The sequence below is a fragment of the Coccinella septempunctata genome, chromosome X, assembly GCF_907165205.1.
Source record: "Coccinella septempunctata chromosome X, icCocSept1.1, whole genome shotgun sequence".
NCBI lineage: Eukaryota > Metazoa > Arthropoda > Insecta > Coleoptera > Coccinellidae > Coccinella > Coccinella septempunctata.
In genome coordinates this window covers 597,501-616,138 of record NC_058198.1, presented here as the reverse complement: position 1 = coordinate 616,138, position 18,638 = coordinate 597,501, and the positions used below count along the sequence as shown (strand labels likewise).

The following is an 18,638-nucleotide window of genomic DNA, read 5'->3' as shown; positions in this document are numbered from 1 at the left end:
TGATAAGCATATATTTTTTATAATCGAAAATATTGGTCATTAGTCTATACTAATACTAGAGAGAAAACTGAGGAAGATCATGAATACTTTAACAATATCTAATTCCAATCAAAGGATCCATTTCCTAATGATAAAAGGTAATTTCAGACACCTATTTCACAGGAGAATACAATCTTTTGAAAATATAGTCCTATTCTTTTTACAATGGAACATTGACTCTTGACTCTAACAAGAGTCACTGTGTGTATACAATGTATGAAAAAGCGTCCTCTCTGTACAGAGGACCTATATCCTATATCCCAAGAATTATAAACCTAAAATCCTTCTGTAGTGCTGCCATCTATTATCCATATATTTTCGAGGAAAAAGGGAAGTCATCTCATCACGAAACGTGCCCAAAGAATAACAAAGAATATATCTGAATTCTCAATACTTCATGCATAAGTAAATCTGTTTCGTTTAGATTTCAGGAGATAAAACATGCTGATGAATGATGTTACCCATTGGAAAATATTGAGAAATGATGAATATAGTTACAGTGAAAAGAATAAAAGAAAGTGCTCATGAATGATTTACAAAGAAACCAAATATCAAGACCTTGGTTTTGAGCAGGACATTCAGAAAAATGGAAGAACCCCAATGTGTAAGTAGATTTATGTGTGTAAACAAAATAGTTGATAATGTAATAATCCTTTCCTTATACACTACTGTCTATAAGTCGAACAAAATCTAAAAAAATTAACACAAATATACGTATTTCATCAACTAAACTAACACCACATTCTGAAGTTAACATCCGTTTAAGACTATTACATTATGCATTTAGTCTTCATCGTTGAAGTGGCACAATCTCTTTTTATATGGAACAAAATATTGATATAAAACAGAGTCCAATCTGTTCAACCGAAGTGAAGATGAGAAAAGTGAAGAAACTTCAAAAGGTTATAAATAACCATTTGCTAAACAAATATATCTAATATAGAACAATATTGATTTTTTATTTTTCTTTCGAACCTGAAAAAGTCAACCTCTTGAATTTCTCGCAGGAAATGGAAGCTTCAAAAAGAACATCTGAACGTACAGAAAATACTATCTCAAGCTCCTGGGTTTTATTGGATTCAGATGAAACCTCAAATCATACACTTCGTGGAAAAACTGAAAAAAATATTGAGGACACTACTGAGGGGCATGAACATTCTTCCTATGAAAATGTGGGCTACTACACCAACAACAACAAATCAGATACTGAATCAGATGGCATAAGCATCATCAGTGAGAGTGAATTTTATAATGGTAGAAGTGATGATGATAGTTCCATCAATTCATTTGATGAAAGTACATCTGATAACTCAAAAATATTGGAAAGGCCTAATATAGAACAGAGTGAATTCCAAAACTCACTTGACATCCCTAATAAAAGGGAGTTGAAATTAACAACACTACCAGATAGAAATAATATTACTCTTCAAACGAAAATGTCCAATGAAACTCCCATAGCAATAGAAAGATCTCCATCTCCACTGAAAGACAATGATATGGCAAAGCAAGTGAGCAGAGTTTCACATGAAAATATTTTCTCAAGTGATGATATATTGAATGTTTTATCTTCAACAAGTGATAACAACGATATCACACAACCAACCATAACCATGACATCATTCAGTGATCCCAGAGGATCTGCTGCCTTGGCAAAAGAAATATTTGACAAAAGAAAAACACTAGAAAAGCATGACATGATATTTGCCCCATTTAATATTATGTGTTTAACTGGTGCGATTTTATTTGCCTTATTGGCATACAGTATCCCTTCTAGAACTAATCAAGAAGGCGCTTCTAATCCAGACAATTTGAGACAAAATTGTCATAATATAGTTCAGTACTGCAGTATATATGAGAGTTCTGAACAGATAAGGGATTATAACATTGAGAAATGCCTGGAGAAACTTATGGAAGGAATAAAAAACCATAAAAGGATCAAACACCACTCAATACCAATTGGTAAAACATTTGAATCTACATATCGTGACGATTTTGATAGTAATGAAGTTAACATTGCTTTTAATGAATATGACAATAAGAAAAAAAGAAGACACAAAGAAAAAAATATTGAACAGAAATATCATATCAATAATATTAAATTGAAAAACAACAAGAGAAGTAATAAGACACAACCAAAGATTAAAAGGAAAGAAATTTTAGAAGAACTACATAGATGTAATAAAAAAATTGCCAAAAATTATGAGAGGAAGATTTCTACTAAGAAAGGAAATAAAAGATTTGATATCACAAATAACTACATAAAAGAAAAATTACAAAAAAAAAACCTGAAGAGTTGGATCAAAAAATTAGTAGAAAAAGAACAAAGATTAATAAAATGGGAAATGGATCTTGAACAAAGGGAAAAGAAATTATACACAAGAAATACAGTTTTATCACATACCACTCCTCATAAGTTAAGAAAAGAGAATATTCCTCATACTAAGAAAACTAAACCAGATAGATCCAAGAACCAAAAAAAATCAAATAAGAATGAAGAATTCAGATACAAAAAATCATTTAAAAAGAATTTCAAGAATCCAAGATCACCAAAATTTCAAAATGGAATTCAAAATCAAGCGAAATATGATATACATCAAATCCCTATGAAGGAATTGAGAAATTCAGGAGATTCATTCATACAAAGGAGAAACCTTTCCAGTAAGGAAATTACAGGTGAATGGTATATAAATCTAATTAAATCAAGGAGTGATATTCGAAAGAGAAACGGTGTAGCTAACTGGTGGTTTGACAGGGTTAATTTTCGAAAAATTAAACGGAATAAAGCATATTGGTACTTCCAGTATATGTTTAATAGAGAAGATTTAAGATATTATCATAAAAACTCTTGAAACTTCATAAATGTATATTTTTTTATCATTGTGATAATTTAACCAGTGTGAAATTGTTTTTTCTTATTGGAAATTGTGTAGCGAGATACATCAGAAGATAAATTGAAATTACAATATTTCATTTAACTTCTCTAGTTTTTTTTTTCTTCAATGCGGCACTTATGCAGGATAAAATCATTCCATCCGAACAATGGAATGAAGCTATCGATATCAAAATAACGTCGTTGTTTTTAATTGATAGAGCGTTTATTTTCTAAAATTCTCTAATCATATACAGATTACGATCAAACATAGGGATTGCCATGGGAAAGAAGAGTACTGTAGAAATGCATTGGCCCAGTGCAAGAATAATTTTATCACAGGTGATCCAGGTAAAGGTTCGATAATTTCTCACCCTTAATATAATTATTCTCGTTCTGGGCGATTGCATTGTTACAATCCTCTTCTTTCTCATAGTAATCCCTATGTTTGGTAATCTGTATACACTACCACGAATGCTATTTTGCCACTTCTTCCAGGGCACTAAAAGCCTAAAGACTGGTTAAGTACCCAAACAGTATAAAAATTAAGCACGAATACTATTAGGTTAACAATGTATTAGCGTGAATTTGGTAGTCGCCACGAGTATACGATCGTTATTTGTGCATAGATGTCAGAGTAGGAATTATTATATTATTCGTTGGGTTGTTTACATATTTGAATTATTCAAGAAGTATCTAAACCAGGCATAGGAAAACACCTGGATTTGATACAGTAAAATAATTCAATATATAAATATATATATTATTACAAAATGATGTTCTATATATGTATATATATATATATATATATAGAACATTATTTTGTAATGTTGAAACATGAGAACGAAAATAATACAGAAAATGGTAATACAAAAAAAAAATGGAGAAAGAAACAGACATTTCTTTCCATCTATATTAATTCCACAATGAAAAACTTCAACAAGCAGTAAATGTTTTTGTGGAAATGAAAAGCAAAAGACACAAAATATTCTTTTTATTCAATCATATAGATTTCATTTGAGCCATGAGATCTTCTAAACTAACATCATCCATTCCTTTATGATCTGATTCTTTGTTAGCTTTCTCAGATTCTAAAGTGTATGCAAATTCGATGCCAGTAACACCAACAGATGCTTTCTGCTCCTCAACACTCTCGTCAACCAAAGAAATGCCCCATTCATTGTCTTCATGTAATGGAGCTTCCTCCTCCACTTTTATTGCTGCTTCTTCAGAGGTTTCACCTGCTTTTTCTTCTTGCCTCATTCGGCAATATCTATCTTCACAATTCAAATTCGGTTTAAGACTCATAGAAGGGAAGAAATCATTCAATGCATTATAACCAAGATAATGGGCTACCACGCCAAAATTAAGGAGATATTTTAAACAGTTCTGAACGAGGAACCCAGCTACTATAGCCATAGTTGTAGGCAAGCTAGCTGCACACACTCCATCCCTTTTCAAAGTTTTCTCATCAATATTAGAAGCTACTATTAGTGGAGGAACACACTAAAAAAAAAGGAATAATTATATGAAAGTCATGCTTAGGGGAGGGCTCACAGCAAAACATGCAGTTTTCCCAGGGTGGATGAATTGAATATGACCAGATATAGCATTCTCAGCTACACCAGACTCAAACCAGCATAAATCATTTTCGTTGCATAATGCATTGATTGTCAATCTAGCTTCAAAATTGTCTACACAACTTAGCACTATATCAACAGCTTTACCATTCATTCCTTGCGTCCTAAAATAATATCATTCACAAAATATACATCAACTAATTCAAATATTGATTGTAGGATTATTTGGGAGGTGTTATTCTTCTTGGACATTTTTATGGCTTTTTCTCTATCAATATCTGAAACTATGATGATAGTTTTTGTGTCTGAAATATAATGAAAATGAAGGTTTTAGCGGCATATCTGCAATATCTGAAACACAAGGAATACCAATAAAATTTCATTAATAAGAAATGCTTCTGCGAAAGTAGCTACTGCACTTTTTGTCAGAAGCAGTTTCTTAAAACAATGTTGCCTACAAAATAATATTAAAACAAAAATGAATGAATGTAATGCTCACATGAGAGAACACTGAAAATTTTCAAAGTTATCTAGCAGGGTGATGTTATAGTTGAACGTCATTATTTCAACATCTGGATTTATATTTCGGAGAGTTTCAGCAGCTGCTTCAACTTTACTGAGGCCAGATTGGTGTGGTTGGAAGAACAGTCGGTTCATATTTGCTAACTCAACTTTGTCATAATCGAAAAGGAGTAATCTACCAATTCCACAACGTGTTAACATCTCAGCAGCAACACTACCCACTCCTCCGACACCAACAATAGCAACACAATATGTCCTGATTTGCTCATAATTTTCAACTATACCCATCTTTTTCAAAGCCATCAAACGGCTGAAATTGTAATTATAAAATATATTGAAAAAAGAAGGTTTTTGAAAAATTTTGCATTCTTGATTAATTTCACTGATTCGTCACAAAAACCCTGAAGCATTTTCAAAATATAACAAAAAAAAGAAAATCACAATTAATAGCTTCACAAAGTTTTATTATTCCCATCACCACAACCAAAAGTAAAATATTACTAATAGCAGCACCATATTGTTTTACCTGTAAGGATTAGAATCTACAACTTGAGAAGACATCTCAGTAATTTTTTTTCTTACTACATTGTTTTTTCTTTCTAACTCATCTATTCTCTTACGGAGATCATCATTAATTTTAAGTAATTCTGCTTCTCTGCTCATTTCGAATTTATATACAACTAAAATATTTCAAACATATGGCAATACAAAATGTCCGAACGGCGTCCTCTACTTCAAAGACCAACAGCAGTCTGAGCTGAGCAGTCGAAGTCGAAGACAAAGAGCAAAGATTAACCTTCTCTTTCCTCTGTGACAGAACCATAGATTAAAATGAGCAATGAGTGTAGACTTTAGAGTCTATGGAAGGTGTGAGTTCGACGAGTCATAAACATAAAACTGAAATTAGTTCCTGTGCAATCATTAACAAGCATTAGTTGATAAAATCATCAAAAATGTTTGAAACTTTTTGTTTTTTCTGTCCAGAGTCAAAGTTATAAAATAATATTCCAGAGCAATATTGAAATCCAATTGAACGTCTAGTGCTTAGAACTGAAGGGGAAATATGAGGTACAATGACAAAGAATTAATACAGTTTTGCAATGAGAACACACCTAAGTTAGAGGGAGTACTACAGCATATGAAGCCTGGAAGTAAAGAATGGTCAGATTGGTATCAACAGTCTACTTTTAAGGAAAGATATTTCAAACTATTTTCAAACTTGCTCTTCTATTATAAATTGAATGACACAGAACCTATGGCTGTTTTGGTATTAGAAAACGCTCATATTGCTTATGAACAAAAAGGCATTCCTTTTGCGTTTTCCATAACCTTCAGAGTAAATAATAAAGTGCGAGACAATGATGTTAAACATATATTTTCATGTCGGTGTGAAGCTGATGTAAACAAGTGGGTTTCCTCACTCAGAACAGCTTCTTATGAATACTGGCGAACACAATATCATATACTTAGAGCCAAAATAAGTATGAAAACTGGTGATGATCCAGTATTGGATTACATGAAGAATAATACCCAATCGAATCAAGTATTGAATAGTAAGAGTAAAAAGACTGTTTCTAAGAAGAAAGCTAGTTTTCATAGTCATATTGGTATTGAATTTGAAGATTCGAATGGTTTTATAAGAGTTGATAATTATGAAAGTACAAGGTCCTCAGTTACTGTTTCAAAGAATTTGATTGACTTGTGAAATAGAGTTTCTGGTCATGATCTCCTGTTAATTCATCTTAAATTTTAGCCTTTATTGATAACATAGTTAATGCTTCAACAACTGACTGATGGAATGAAATTTCTTGTCATGAGGATTCACACTTGATCTCCTATTATCTCATCTAAATTTTTAGCCCTCATTAATAGAAGTGAATGCTTCAAAAAATTGCTTATAAGCAGGAGATGTATTTTCTTCTGAAAAAAGCAACAAATCACAACTAGTAACTCATTTTGCGCTTTCATACTGGCATAGTTAACCCTCAATTTTGAATTTTTCTCAGATATATAAAATGTTCATTATATGCTTTTCTAAAAGTGACTCAAATAGTCAATAAATATGTGGCTCATTTCCTTCATCGAGGAAACCAGCACAGAGGAGCAATTTATTCAATTGGTCATTCAGATTCAAGAAATTGATTTTCTCTAGTCAGTATTACTTCATGAATTTTAAGATAATAATAATAATACTCTTCATTTCAAATCATCTCAGGTCTCAAGAAAAGAAATTTTGTAAAATTATTGCATTATTTAGTTGTTTCCCCTATAATCTTCCAGAAGGAGTTTTCTTGCCCATAAAACAAATAGTATTTTATTTTACATTTAAAACATAGATATTCGGAAAAAAAAATTCTGTTCAGTATATGCAAAGTTGTGATATTATTTAAATGTAGGTCAACAATATTTACTTAAAATGTATTTCAATCTCAAATAAATAACCTTTTAAGTGTAGATCTATTCAGGATATTCTTCAGTGAGAAAGTAAAAAAGCAAGTATGAAAAAAATCATTCATTATCTTACTTGAGCAATGTAGTAAATTGTATGGACATCTATCACTTTCTACCATTATCCTGATACTTAATTTCCATTTGTCATAACTTCAATACATCAGGATTTAAGATAATTCAAATTTTAACACCATCTTTATGTAATTCCTTAGAATTCACAACTAATGAGATTTAAGGATGTAACTATTACTTCACATGTACAAAATCAATTCTGATGCACAATTCATGCATAGTGATATTAGTATTTTTTCCTTATGAACAAAAGAATTCTTAATTGAAGTGATATATTTTTTTATAGTAATGAAATAAAGGATGTATTTTTGAATCGTACAATAGTAGTTTTGTATATTTGTGCACATATATGTGAAATTAAAAGATCTTGAAGAAAAATAATTTTTTATAACCTCCCCGAAATACACAATGCTAGTTGTTTTGAGATATCTTACCAAATGAAGCCTATCTATATTCCTTTTCGTCATTTATTTGTAGAAATTCCTGAGTTTTTCACTACTTTTTCAAATTTGAATATTCCTTGATTAAGTGAGGTTAGAGACAACTTTTGGCTTGGAGACTAGCAAACCACAGAACAAAATCTGAGTTTCGGGTACCTTCTCGTAGCAATGATGCTCTGTGGATGGAAACTCCTCATCGCTCGGAGCAAAGAGGAAATACCTCTTTGGATATATCCAGAGATATTCTGGATCTCTGGAGGAAGTTAACAGAGACAAACTTTCTCTGAAGTTAATCTTTGCTCGGAGGCAATCACTCTAGTCACAGTAATCTACTCTGTAATCTGTGGCCTCCGGAGGCAGAAGCTGCGTCGGGTTCTGTGGCAGGCAGGTTTTGAGGTTATCTTACGAGAAACATACATCGAACCGATAAAATTTGATGTACGATAATTTTTTGAATAAAATGTTCAAGTTTTCATCTAAGAATTTAAAATTAGTGAGTAATGTATTGAAGCAAACATCAGGTTTGCTTATTCAAAATAATAATTGTTGCGGCGTTATCAAACTTCGCTGCATCTCAACCGGAATATCGAATTTTACAGGTAAATATTTTCCTTATTTTTTTCGACATAATTTATTGAAGATTCCCGATTTTGTTCTATTCAGATCAAACAGCGGATAAAATTAAATCTCCATTGGGAAATCTGATAGCCAAGGATAAAGATATAAGAGAAAATCAAATCAAAGAATCAAGCGAAAATGAAGATGAAGCTAGGAAGAAAAGAGAACATGCATGGAGAACTATGAAAATCACTCTATCATTGTTTGGTATTAGCTTTACAATTCTAGGAGGTTATCTGATATTTACTTTGGGTGCCCCAACAACTGATCCTGATCAAATAAATCTACATCATGACATAGCGAATAAACCTGTATGGCAACAATATATTATTCGAACATATAGGGAGCTAGATTTCTATACAAGAGTAAGTTTTGAGTAAAGCTAAAAATGCTACACTAAAATGGAGACCTCTCAATTATTTGTAGCTCATTCAAGAACCCTCACGACAGAAACTTCTACCAGATCCTTTACAATATCCATATCTTCAACCAAAGTATACATTGGTTTTAGAAATAACTGATGTTCTGGTTCACCCAGATTGGACCTACAATACTGGATGGAGGTTCAAAAAACGCCCAGGTAACCACTTAAATTTGAAGGTGAACTGATTTACCATATTGCTAATTATTCCAGGTTTGGATTATTTCTTAGAGTCACTTCATGGTGTTTATGAGATAGTAGTATACACTGCCGAACAAGGTATGACTCTATTTCCTTTATGTGAGGCAATAGACCCTAAAAATATTATTGCTTATAAACTCCCTCGAGATACTACTTACTTTAGTGGAGGTTACCATGTTAAAAGTTTGGATAGGCTTAATAGAGACCTGAGCAAGGTGATTGCTATCGATTGGCAACCTCAAAACCTTAAATTCCATCCTGAAAACCTTCTGGCAATCAAAAGGTGGGATGGATCTGATACTGATCAAACAATGATAGATCTTGTTGCTTTTTTGAAGAGTAAGTCTAACATGTTCCACCTGGTTTTAATTATACAATGTTATTATATTACTTTACTGTTTAGGTATTGCTGAGAACGAGATAGAAGATGTGAGGGAAGTTTTAACTCATTATCGTGCTTTTGATGATCCTATTGAAGCATTTAAAGAGAAGAGAAAGATGCTACTAGAGCAATTAGAGGCAGAGGCAGCAGCCAAAAGAGAGCAGGAAGCTTCAAAAGTCAAAAGATGGAGACCTTCAATATTCAATAAGAGTTTCTAATATTCTATCTGTACGTGTTTAAATGTTTTGTTAAATGTTCTTTATTCATTCAATAGTTGAATAATGTTTTTTGTTGATGATTCCAATAAAGTTTTTGACAAGTACACAGTGGAAAATTTTATATGAAGCGTTAAATCAGTTGAATCCTCTCAAGAAAGTAATAGTTAACATATAGAATCGAAAAATGATAAAGCTTTGTACTTAAATGTGTAGATAATGATTAACCAAGCACATTGTAAAAAATAGAAGAAGAGTATTTAATGTACATGTCAAAGCCAAGAGGTTACCAAAGATGATACTTTGAGGTTATATCAAAGTGTCAATTCAGTTTTGGAAGTATTTTCGTGTGAAAAACATTGAATTCATGAAAGAAATGTTCCAAATTATCGCATGTGCAACCATACTTTCAATTTTTGCATCAAATGTAAATTCGAACGATGTTCTAGGTTGTGGTGGATTCGTTAAAAGCCATGTACAAATTGATTTCTCGAAAGTAGAGGTTAAGTTGTAAGGAAAATGCATTTCCATGTATCACAATACGAATCTAATAAGTTCCTTCCTCAGGCTGACGAAGCAAGGAATCTTGAAAGATAAAACTACCTGCGCCCCAAATAATGGCTATTATTTTCTTCCTATTTATGATAAAGGCGTGTATATTATTCAGGTTGGTGGAAAGCAAATGAAAAATTATTTTGTAAATGAAAACTTTTTTCAGTTGAATCCTCCTCCAGGATGGAGTTTCAATCCCAGTAAGGTTGAATTGCTTATAGATGGAATAAATGATGTCTGTAGTAAAGGCGTTGATATAAATTTTAGCTTTAAGGGCTTTGGCATTACAGGAAGAGTAGGTTGAATAACACTGCTTGAAAATTATGTCTAAATTTAAATTTTCAAAGGTAGAGAACTTTGGTGATGCCTCTAGTGGACCAGAAGGAGTATTGGTGGAATTGAAATCTGAGACTGAAATTCGTAAAACTGAAACAAGTATAGGTGGCACGTTCTCTTTTACACCTGTTTATCCAGGGCATTATAAAATTCAAGTGCAACACCCAAGGTAAACTAATAATTTACATGTTCTTGTTATACATGTAAGTGTTACAGATGGAAGTTTTTGAAAGAAGAACTTCAAGTAAGGGTTGTGGAAGGTAATACAGAATTACCTGAGGGTAGTCTCATACTCCATGGGTACAGTGTTTCTGGATATGCAAGAAGTGTTGGAGAAGCCATCTCTAACACTACCATTCTACTATATGGTAAAAACAAATCGGTAAACCATTTAATAAATTGGAAATAAATTAGAGGTATTATAACAACATTTTCAGGTTGATCCTTCTGTACTTGGTTGTGACAAAAGCTCCATACCTAATATGCCAAGTCATTCAATAAAACCAATATGTGCAGTTCAAACTAACTTGTTAGGATGCTTCACATTTGCATCTGTTGTAGTTGGAAGTTATTATGTTAAGCCATTTTATCAAAATCAAAATATAGATGTAGAGCCATCTAAAATTGAATTTGAAATTACAAATGGAGATGTGGAACTCGAAAAAAGTTTCGAGGTGAGTTGATTTTCAATGCTTTATGAGCCTAAATCAAAATATTAAATTATTTTAGGTGATTGGTTTTAGTGTTTCTGGTAGAATCTTACAAGCCCTTGATCAAGATGAAGGACTGCCTAATGTTGAAATTTTCATGAATAACAAATTTGTTACCAAGACAGATACAAATGGTTTTTATAAATTGGAAAAACTGAAAACTGGGGTGTTGAAACTCAAAGCCAAATCTGGTGGGTAAAAAGGTTTACGAATATCGCCTTTCTTGTTTTGACTTACATGGGAGCTATAAACTTACTTGTGTGACATATTGAATGAACTAATGTAACAATAAGTGATATATTTTCTGTCATACTACATCTCCAGTCATTTCTAAATTCAGTAAAGATATAGCATTTTTTAATGATTGCAACTGCGTTTCCAGAGCAGCTTGAATGAATTCTAAAATAAACCCATTTCTAATGTCCAAACCAAAGTAAATAAAATCTTCATCAAGTAAATACATGATAGGCTGTCTTCTGGCCGTTTTGTGATTTAATGTAATGCTGATTGACTTTGGTTTTAGAAAATATGCTGTTTGAAGATATTGATATTAAAGTGAGTCCAAATACTCAAAATCTGCCACCTATTGCTCCTTCGGCTTTCAGAGTGTGTGGTAAGGTAGAAAGTAGCCAGTCGCATATGGTCACAATAGTAAAGATTGGCTCAACATTTTTCAAAAATGTTAACAGTGATCCCACAACTGGTAGATTCTGTGTGTATCTTCCAAAGGGTACATATGAAGTGCAGGTCCAGGTTGAAAAAGTTCATAAGGAGAAAGGATTGCAGTAAGTTAAAAAAAAGAAACGTTGAAGATCGAATCATTACTCTCATATTACAGATTCTATCCAGTATCCCAAAACATCGAAGTTTTCAGAGAAAATAATGAGATCATTATTTTCTCTCAGTTGAAAGCAACTTTAACAGGATTTGTACAGCTGCATCATGATAAGGACTACCAAAATATTCAAGTCTTTTTGAATTTGCTTCATTCTAATGAAGCACCACTTGTAGCAAAACTGATAGGTGAGATAAAATTGTTATTTATATTTCATCTTTACATTTTTTTATTTAAGGACAAGAATATAAATTTACTGATGTGTATCCTGGTACATATAGACTCAGTCTGTCACCGAATAGGTTCTGTTGGTCCAAAGATTCACATGATATTGTCATCAATTCCAATATTGTTACTGCTCCATCATTCATACAGAGTGGTTACTCCGTCAAGTTCATTTCTTCTCACAATACTAAGGTAACATTGATTCCAGTCTTTTATCAGCTGAAATCTACTGTTTGAATATCTGATTGTGAAGCAGTAAATATTATTGAGTGGGTATATTAATAATGTTTTTTGTTCTAGATATCTTATAAACTCATGCAAGACTCAATACAAGAAGATATAGAGATAAAAAAAGGCGAATCAACTTATTGCTTGCCTAAGGATGGCACATATTCATTCTATTGCCTAGGTTGCCACACCTATCTCAATGATACATTCACTTTCAATACTGAAACGGAAGTAAATGAAATCAAATTAGAAGCAGTATCTCACCTTAATAGTATATGCATTGCATCAAACATGGATCATGGACCAGTGAATGTTTCAATAGACATTGGTGGAGAAAAATTCCATAAGGGGCCATTGCCTTATGAAAATGGTTGTTACATGATTAACATAAAGCTTGAACCAGATGCAAATGCTGTTATTTTGCCGCAGTCTGAAAGATATTATTTCAAACCACCAATTTTTTCCATAAAGGGAAAGAATGATTGTTTTCAGTGGGGTCAACTTTTCGAAGCAATAAAGGGGCATGTTTTCAAAGGGAAAACTATACCTCCTCTTTCAGGTACCTTGATAACGTTAGAAGATGAAAACGGTGAGAAATCTGTTACTGAAACCGATAGTTCAGGTTTCTACAAATTTCCACCAATGGATACTTCAAAAAATTATAAAATATACGCCAAAAAAACTTCTTATCAACTTGTGGGGCCCTCAGAAAATGGAGACTTCACTGCTTATAAACTGGCACAAGTCATTGTGACAGTTTTGGATGAGAACCAATTGCCATTACAGGTATTCTTCAATATCCTTATAATGCTTTTTTAGCTTTTGTTTCTTTATATTCAACTTATATCTTTATTACAGGGTACCCTTCTTTCTTTGTCAGGGGGCCTCAGTTATAGAAGTAACCTGCAAACGGATGAGCAAGGAAAAATATCTTTTGATTCTCTGAACCCCAGCGAGTATTATTTGCGACCTATGATGAAGGAATATAGTTTTGAACCACCATCTAAAATAATCAATGTCGATGAAGGAGAAACCATCAATATTACGCTGATGTGAGTTCACTCACTCACTTGGTACCTGATTCTCAAATGTCTATCAGGTTATTGACGCACGCAACATCTCTGTGAATGATAGCAGTAATCGGTAGATTTCATTGGTCAATTTTGAAGTGTCGCATGCAACATTAATACGAAAGATATTTGGGAATCCTGGTCCTCTCATGTTCATTTTATTATAAATTGGCTTTTCAGTGGTAAAAGAGTTGCCTACAGTGCTTTTGGTATTGTTACGTCTTTGAACAAAATCCCAGAGCACGATTCTGTGGTTGAAGCTGTAGGTGTAAAAAATTGTAGCCATCTATCGGAAGAAACTACAACTGAATCTAATGGTAGGTTTAGAGTGAGAGGATTACAACCATATTGCACTTACCATTTGAGAGCAAAAGACCCTTCTGTAGAGCAGTGTATTCCAGAGTTCATAGAAATTAAGGTAAGGATATGTGAGGATTAATACAATTTATTTGATAGCATGAAAAGATACCCCTGGTCACTCATGATGATAATAATAATAATACCCATTTAAAGTAAATGAGAATCTATTCGCGATAGATAAATTGTATAATTTGCTATATCTTCCCCAACAATTATTTATTTCAAAGAATGAATGGATTGATTCTAGTGTTTTTTCAGGACATTGTCAGCGATATTAAAGATGTACATCTCATTGTCCTCCGACCCAAAAAGCACACTAAAGTACTTGTTAGAATCAACACTGATGTTCCTGAATACTCTAAACACCTTAAATTAAATTTGTACCTGAAAGGCTCTCCAACTACACCAGTCCATAGTGTTAAGATGGATACCAACAAATTGGTATCAGAATACAATCTTGGAATAATAATACACCTTCTTCCACTTCCAAAAGATGGAAAAACTTATGTCTTACAATTAGAACCTATCATGAATCAAAATGTGAGGTGGTTGACGCAGAGTGTTTCATTTATTGCAGATACCAATTTTAAATCTATAGTGATGGAATACTCTGTAAAATCAAGTAATACAGATCAGCAAATCAAGCAAACATCTATATGGAGCTTCATTTTAATTATTACTAGTCTGCTTATTGCTTACAATATTGATATTGTTATACGGTTGGCAAATGAAAAATTCAATCTGAAATTGAGGTCATTCACCTCTCTGTTCAAACTTCCTGCTGCTGCAGATTATCCGACAAACGAAGTGGATATAGATCAAATTGTTCAAAATATCAATTCTGTAAAAAAAAAGCCAAAACGTAATTTTTAAGATGAACTTTATCTCAATATTTGTTTGAGTTTAAGATATGTTTGATTCATGTGTACCTGGGAAGTTAACATGTTCCTGACATTTTATTCTTCATTATCATAAATTGCATTGAGCTAACAGTCTATTATTGAATAAGTAGATTTACACCTGATATTGTTGAATTTGTTTTTGTAATTGTTTTTTGATTCGATTAGTATCAGCTGAATATATTTAATTTGTTGTGACAAGTGTTTTTTTCAACACAGATCCTGATATTTGGTGATTAAGCAAGGGTATGGCTATTCATTATCACCAAATTGTCTATAATCCTCTTCTTAAACTTTTGAATTCAAACAGTAGTACAACTAAATATTCATTTTAAATCTGAGTTTATATGTACTAAATCTTCGCAATTTGCTCTGAAGATTGTTGGAAACGTTATGATTTCAACTTTGCACACTCAAAAAGTCAGGCTGAATGGTGAGAAGTATTCGAAAAGTGTATTATATCAATTTGATGTAGATACTTGATGAAAATCTATAATTAAATTACACGGTTCTCTTCAGGATTAGTTTTTACAACTCAAAGGTACACATTGTGATAGCAAAACAAGTGTAGTGGTGAAACCCAGTGAGAATCATGTAATTTAGTTCATTTAGTTTTGCAATATAAATATATAGATGTCCTAAAATTAGTCAGTTTTGAAAAAATTATCGTTTGTCATGTAACATTCCTCAATTCAGCCTGCAGCTTAAAGCTGGAAGACTCTTTGTTTTATGGCAATCTCGAAACGTTAACTAAAAATATGAGGCGAGTTATTTTTTTGTATTAATTAATCAAAAAGAACAATATGCGGAATAATGAACCACAAAGCAAGGGGACTATGCAGAAGCAGAGACTTCGTTTCTGATCACTTCAATAGAAAGTGCCAAGTAATGTCCCATGTAAGATGTGGAGAATCGATTACTTAGATTCTCATAATATCTAATTCATTTTTGACGGTACCAGCAACTCAGGTCTGATTGAATTTTGTTGTCAACTAGTTTTGGTAAAGTAAAAGTTACGAATAATAATTAATTAACTAGACAATCTTTTGATCCAATGTGATAAACCATACGGATTGAAATGAAGGAAAAATGCCTTAAGATTTCTAGTCACTTCATTGGTGATACTCAAAAAAAGTAACCACTGTAGCTAAAATTCTCCCTACAGTGTGGCCATAAACATTCTGTTCGTGACCTTGATTGACATCGGGGAATATTGTGATTGTTTTGTTGATTTTTAATTGAAATTCTTTTCGACAATCTGGAAACAAGAGTGGGGCCTGAAGTGGCCATATTTTAGGGAACAGAGTTCATTAATTTCCTTCCAACAATCAATTTTCGTAGTAGTTTAGTTGTGATACGCTGAACACTTCTGTGAGGTTTATGCATTCTTAAAATTGCAAATCATGGTTAACGTAAGTGATTACAACGTCTTATATACTTTCGATATTTAGGAATTGTGTTTTCAATCTGAATTTTTATTTTAGCTCGAAGTTTTCACTGTTTCAAACAGGAGTTTGGGAAAATTGGATGTTCCAGAAGCATCCACAATTAAAGAACTCAAGTCTAAAATTGCCAAAATATCGAAAATTTCCACAGAAAGGCAATCAGTTCGTCAAGAAATCAAAGGAAAGGATTTGAATGACTCTCTCAAAATTGAGAGTTTAAAATTAGGGAGTCCTGCTAAAATCTTCGTAAAAGATTTAGGCCCGCAAGTTGGTTGGAGTACAGTGTTTCTTGCTGAATATGCTGGACCTATAGTAGTATATGTACTAGTTGCTGCTAGCAATGGCATTTTTCACAGTTCTCTGCCAGAAAGACAGCCCACATTCATGTCCAGGTGAGTTAGATATGCTAATTTGAGGCAGGTTCAAAGGTTAAATGAATCAATTAGAATTTCATTCCACTTTTTTGAATTTTGATCATGATATTTGTTGAAGTAAAATAAACAATACAGTTCCAGAATTTTATTCTTTTAGAAGGTTAAGTTATTATTCCATCCATTTACTGACATAAATTGTGAACAAGAGGTGTACAATATAAATGATCTATAATGTATATACGATTTGAGTGAGAAGCGATATATGAAAAGCCTATCTCATTTTTCTTCATCAGTTACTGTTTCAAGGTCCTTATATTATTTCAACATTCTCCAAACTAATGCATTCTGTTATCTTAATGTACCTATGTACCTAATTTACTGGTCAATGTCAATTAGTTCTGAAACATTATATTTCCATCAAATTAATGCCTTTCTTTTATCATGAAATTCCTTTTTGAAGTGATTAAACATTTATTCATTGAAAAAAATAAAATAATGGCGCAACCCAAGCAAATAAACTTTTTCCCATAAAAGAAGGGCATATTTGAAAATACACTATGAATTCCAATTCTGAAACTTCATGAGGAATCGTTTATTTTACAGAATGATTTATTCAGCTTGGGTCATACATTATTTGAAGAGAATATTGGAAACAATCTTTGTACATAGATTTTCCCATAGTACTATGCCCATAAGGAATCTGTTTAAAAATTGTACCTACTACTGGGGATTTGCATTTTATGTTGCATATCATGTGAATCATCCTTTATGGACTGAGCCCCCAGCAATAATCTCTTACATTGGATTAGCTATGTGGATTGTAAGTACAAATAAAATGAATAACCATTGTACCTTACACAACATTCAATTCAGAAATCTATGTATATTTATATATACTCTTTTACTCTTTGATAATAAAATGTTATTGTGTTACACATGTTGATAAGATAATTTTTAGATTTGTGAATTGGGAAACTTAAGTGTGCATCTGCTTTTGAGAGAACTGAGACCTGCAGGAAGCACAGTTAGAAAAATTCCACATCCAAATGGTAACCCTTTAACCAATTTATTCGATCTGGTTTCTTGCCCAAATTACACTTATGAAGTAGGAGCATGGTTAGGCTATACTTTGATGAGCGGATGTTTGCCAGGTTTGTTCTAAAATGATACATATATTTAATTCAATTGAATCTGAATATATACTCTCTATTTCAGCTTTCTTGTTTACATTGGCTGGCTTCTATCAAATGGCAGTGTGGGCTCTTGGAAAGCACAAAAACTATAAGAGGGAATTTCAAGACTACCCAAAGACAAGAAAAGCAATCATTCCATTTGTTCTATAAATTTGGCTGTATGCTACATGGGTTTATAATTTGAATATTTTGTTACAAAGTCTATTTAAATAAAGATCTAAGTAAATCACTTTTAATATTAATCAAAATTTTCGTAATGCTTTTCTGCTTTCTAATTGCAGTTGTTATTTTAAAGAATGCCCTTGTAATTGAGGAATATTTACACTACTCTTTCATAATGATCTATTCATTTCTTGACAATTTATAATGACCTTTCTGGTTATCCTGAATACACAAATTTGTTTTAAACATCTCAAAATAGAATGCAGTGAAATGATAGATAATCAGACTTTAAACCGTTAGTTCTTTCAAGTAGAGTCTAGAGGAGTTAGGGAACCACTTCCTCTCTGACAAGTTCTTTTCTCAAGATGCGACTTCAGGGGGAAGTTCTGCTCTATGAGAAAATAGACAACACTGGTTACAGTAGCAAGCCTGGTGTATC

The 18,638-nt window shown here is 32.4% G+C and overlaps 6 protein-coding genes across 6 annotated transcripts; 5 read left to right on the top strand and 1 right to left on the bottom strand.

Moving 5' to 3' along the window:
- Window positions 1-348: 348 nt before the first annotated feature.
- On the top strand, window positions 349-3,014 carry LOC123321772 (histone-lysine N-methyltransferase, H3 lysine-79 specific-like). Its single transcript, XM_044909530.1, has 2 exons — window positions 349-643; window positions 1,047-3,014. Exons 1-2 carry the CDS (start codon window positions 626-628, stop codon window positions 2,886-2,888), a joined length of 1,860 nt encoding a protein of 619 aa, XP_044765465.1. The 5' UTR covers window positions 349-625; the 3' UTR covers window positions 2,889-3,014.
- Window positions 3,015-3,886: 872 nt separating this feature from the next.
- LOC123321779 (ubiquitin-like modifier-activating enzyme 5) lies at window positions 3,887-5,788 on the bottom strand. Its single transcript, XM_044909540.1, has 4 exons — window positions 5,537-5,788; window positions 4,988-5,320; window positions 4,466-4,652; window positions 3,887-4,414 (listed from the first exon to the last, which is right to left on the bottom strand). Exons 1-4 carry the CDS (start codon window positions 5,671-5,673, stop codon window positions 3,911-3,913), a joined length of 1,161 nt encoding a protein of 386 aa, XP_044765475.1. The 5' UTR covers window positions 5,674-5,788; the 3' UTR covers window positions 3,887-3,910.
- A 55-nt stretch (window positions 5,789-5,843) lies between these two features.
- Window positions 5,844-7,911, top strand: LOC123321797 (pleckstrin homology domain-containing family J member 1-like). Its single transcript, XM_044909573.1, has one exon. The coding sequence runs from the start codon at window positions 6,074-6,076 to the stop codon at window positions 6,713-6,715; it is 642 nt and encodes a 213-aa protein (XP_044765508.1). The 5' UTR covers window positions 5,844-6,073; the 3' UTR covers window positions 6,716-7,911.
- A 429-nt stretch (window positions 7,912-8,340) lies between these two features.
- Window positions 8,341-9,917, top strand: LOC123321780 (mitochondrial import inner membrane translocase subunit TIM50-C-like). The gene is made up of 5 exons (XM_044909541.1): window positions 8,341-8,572; window positions 8,637-8,956; window positions 9,018-9,171; window positions 9,226-9,552; window positions 9,617-9,917. The coding sequence occupies exons 1-5, from the start codon at window positions 8,410-8,412 to the stop codon at window positions 9,811-9,813; spliced, it is 1,161 nt and encodes a 386-aa protein (XP_044765476.1). The 5' UTR covers window positions 8,341-8,409; the 3' UTR covers window positions 9,814-9,917.
- Window positions 9,918-10,113: 196 nt separating this feature from the next.
- LOC123321762 (nodal modulator 1) lies at window positions 10,114-15,223 on the top strand. Its single transcript, XM_044909507.1, has 14 exons — window positions 10,114-10,320; window positions 10,378-10,477; window positions 10,529-10,657; window positions 10,710-10,867; window positions 10,915-11,080; window positions 11,136-11,372; window positions 11,428-11,599; window positions 11,932-12,193; window positions 12,247-12,431; window positions 12,482-12,660; window positions 12,769-13,482; window positions 13,555-13,748; window positions 13,947-14,184; window positions 14,385-15,223. The coding sequence occupies exons 1-14, from the start codon at window positions 10,178-10,180 to the stop codon at window positions 14,997-14,999; spliced, it is 3,492 nt and encodes a 1,163-aa protein (XP_044765442.1). The 5' UTR covers window positions 10,114-10,177; the 3' UTR covers window positions 15,000-15,223.
- Window positions 15,224-16,258: 1,035 nt separating this feature from the next.
- LOC123321790 (probable very-long-chain enoyl-CoA reductase art-1) lies at window positions 16,259-18,266 on the top strand. The gene is made up of 5 exons (XM_044909561.1): window positions 16,259-16,437; window positions 16,510-16,862; window positions 17,448-17,664; window positions 17,803-17,995; window positions 18,060-18,266. Exons 1-5 carry the CDS (start codon window positions 16,429-16,431, stop codon window positions 18,185-18,187), a joined length of 900 nt encoding a protein of 299 aa, XP_044765496.1. The 5' UTR covers window positions 16,259-16,428; the 3' UTR covers window positions 18,188-18,266.
- Window positions 18,267-18,638: the final 372 nt, after the last annotated feature.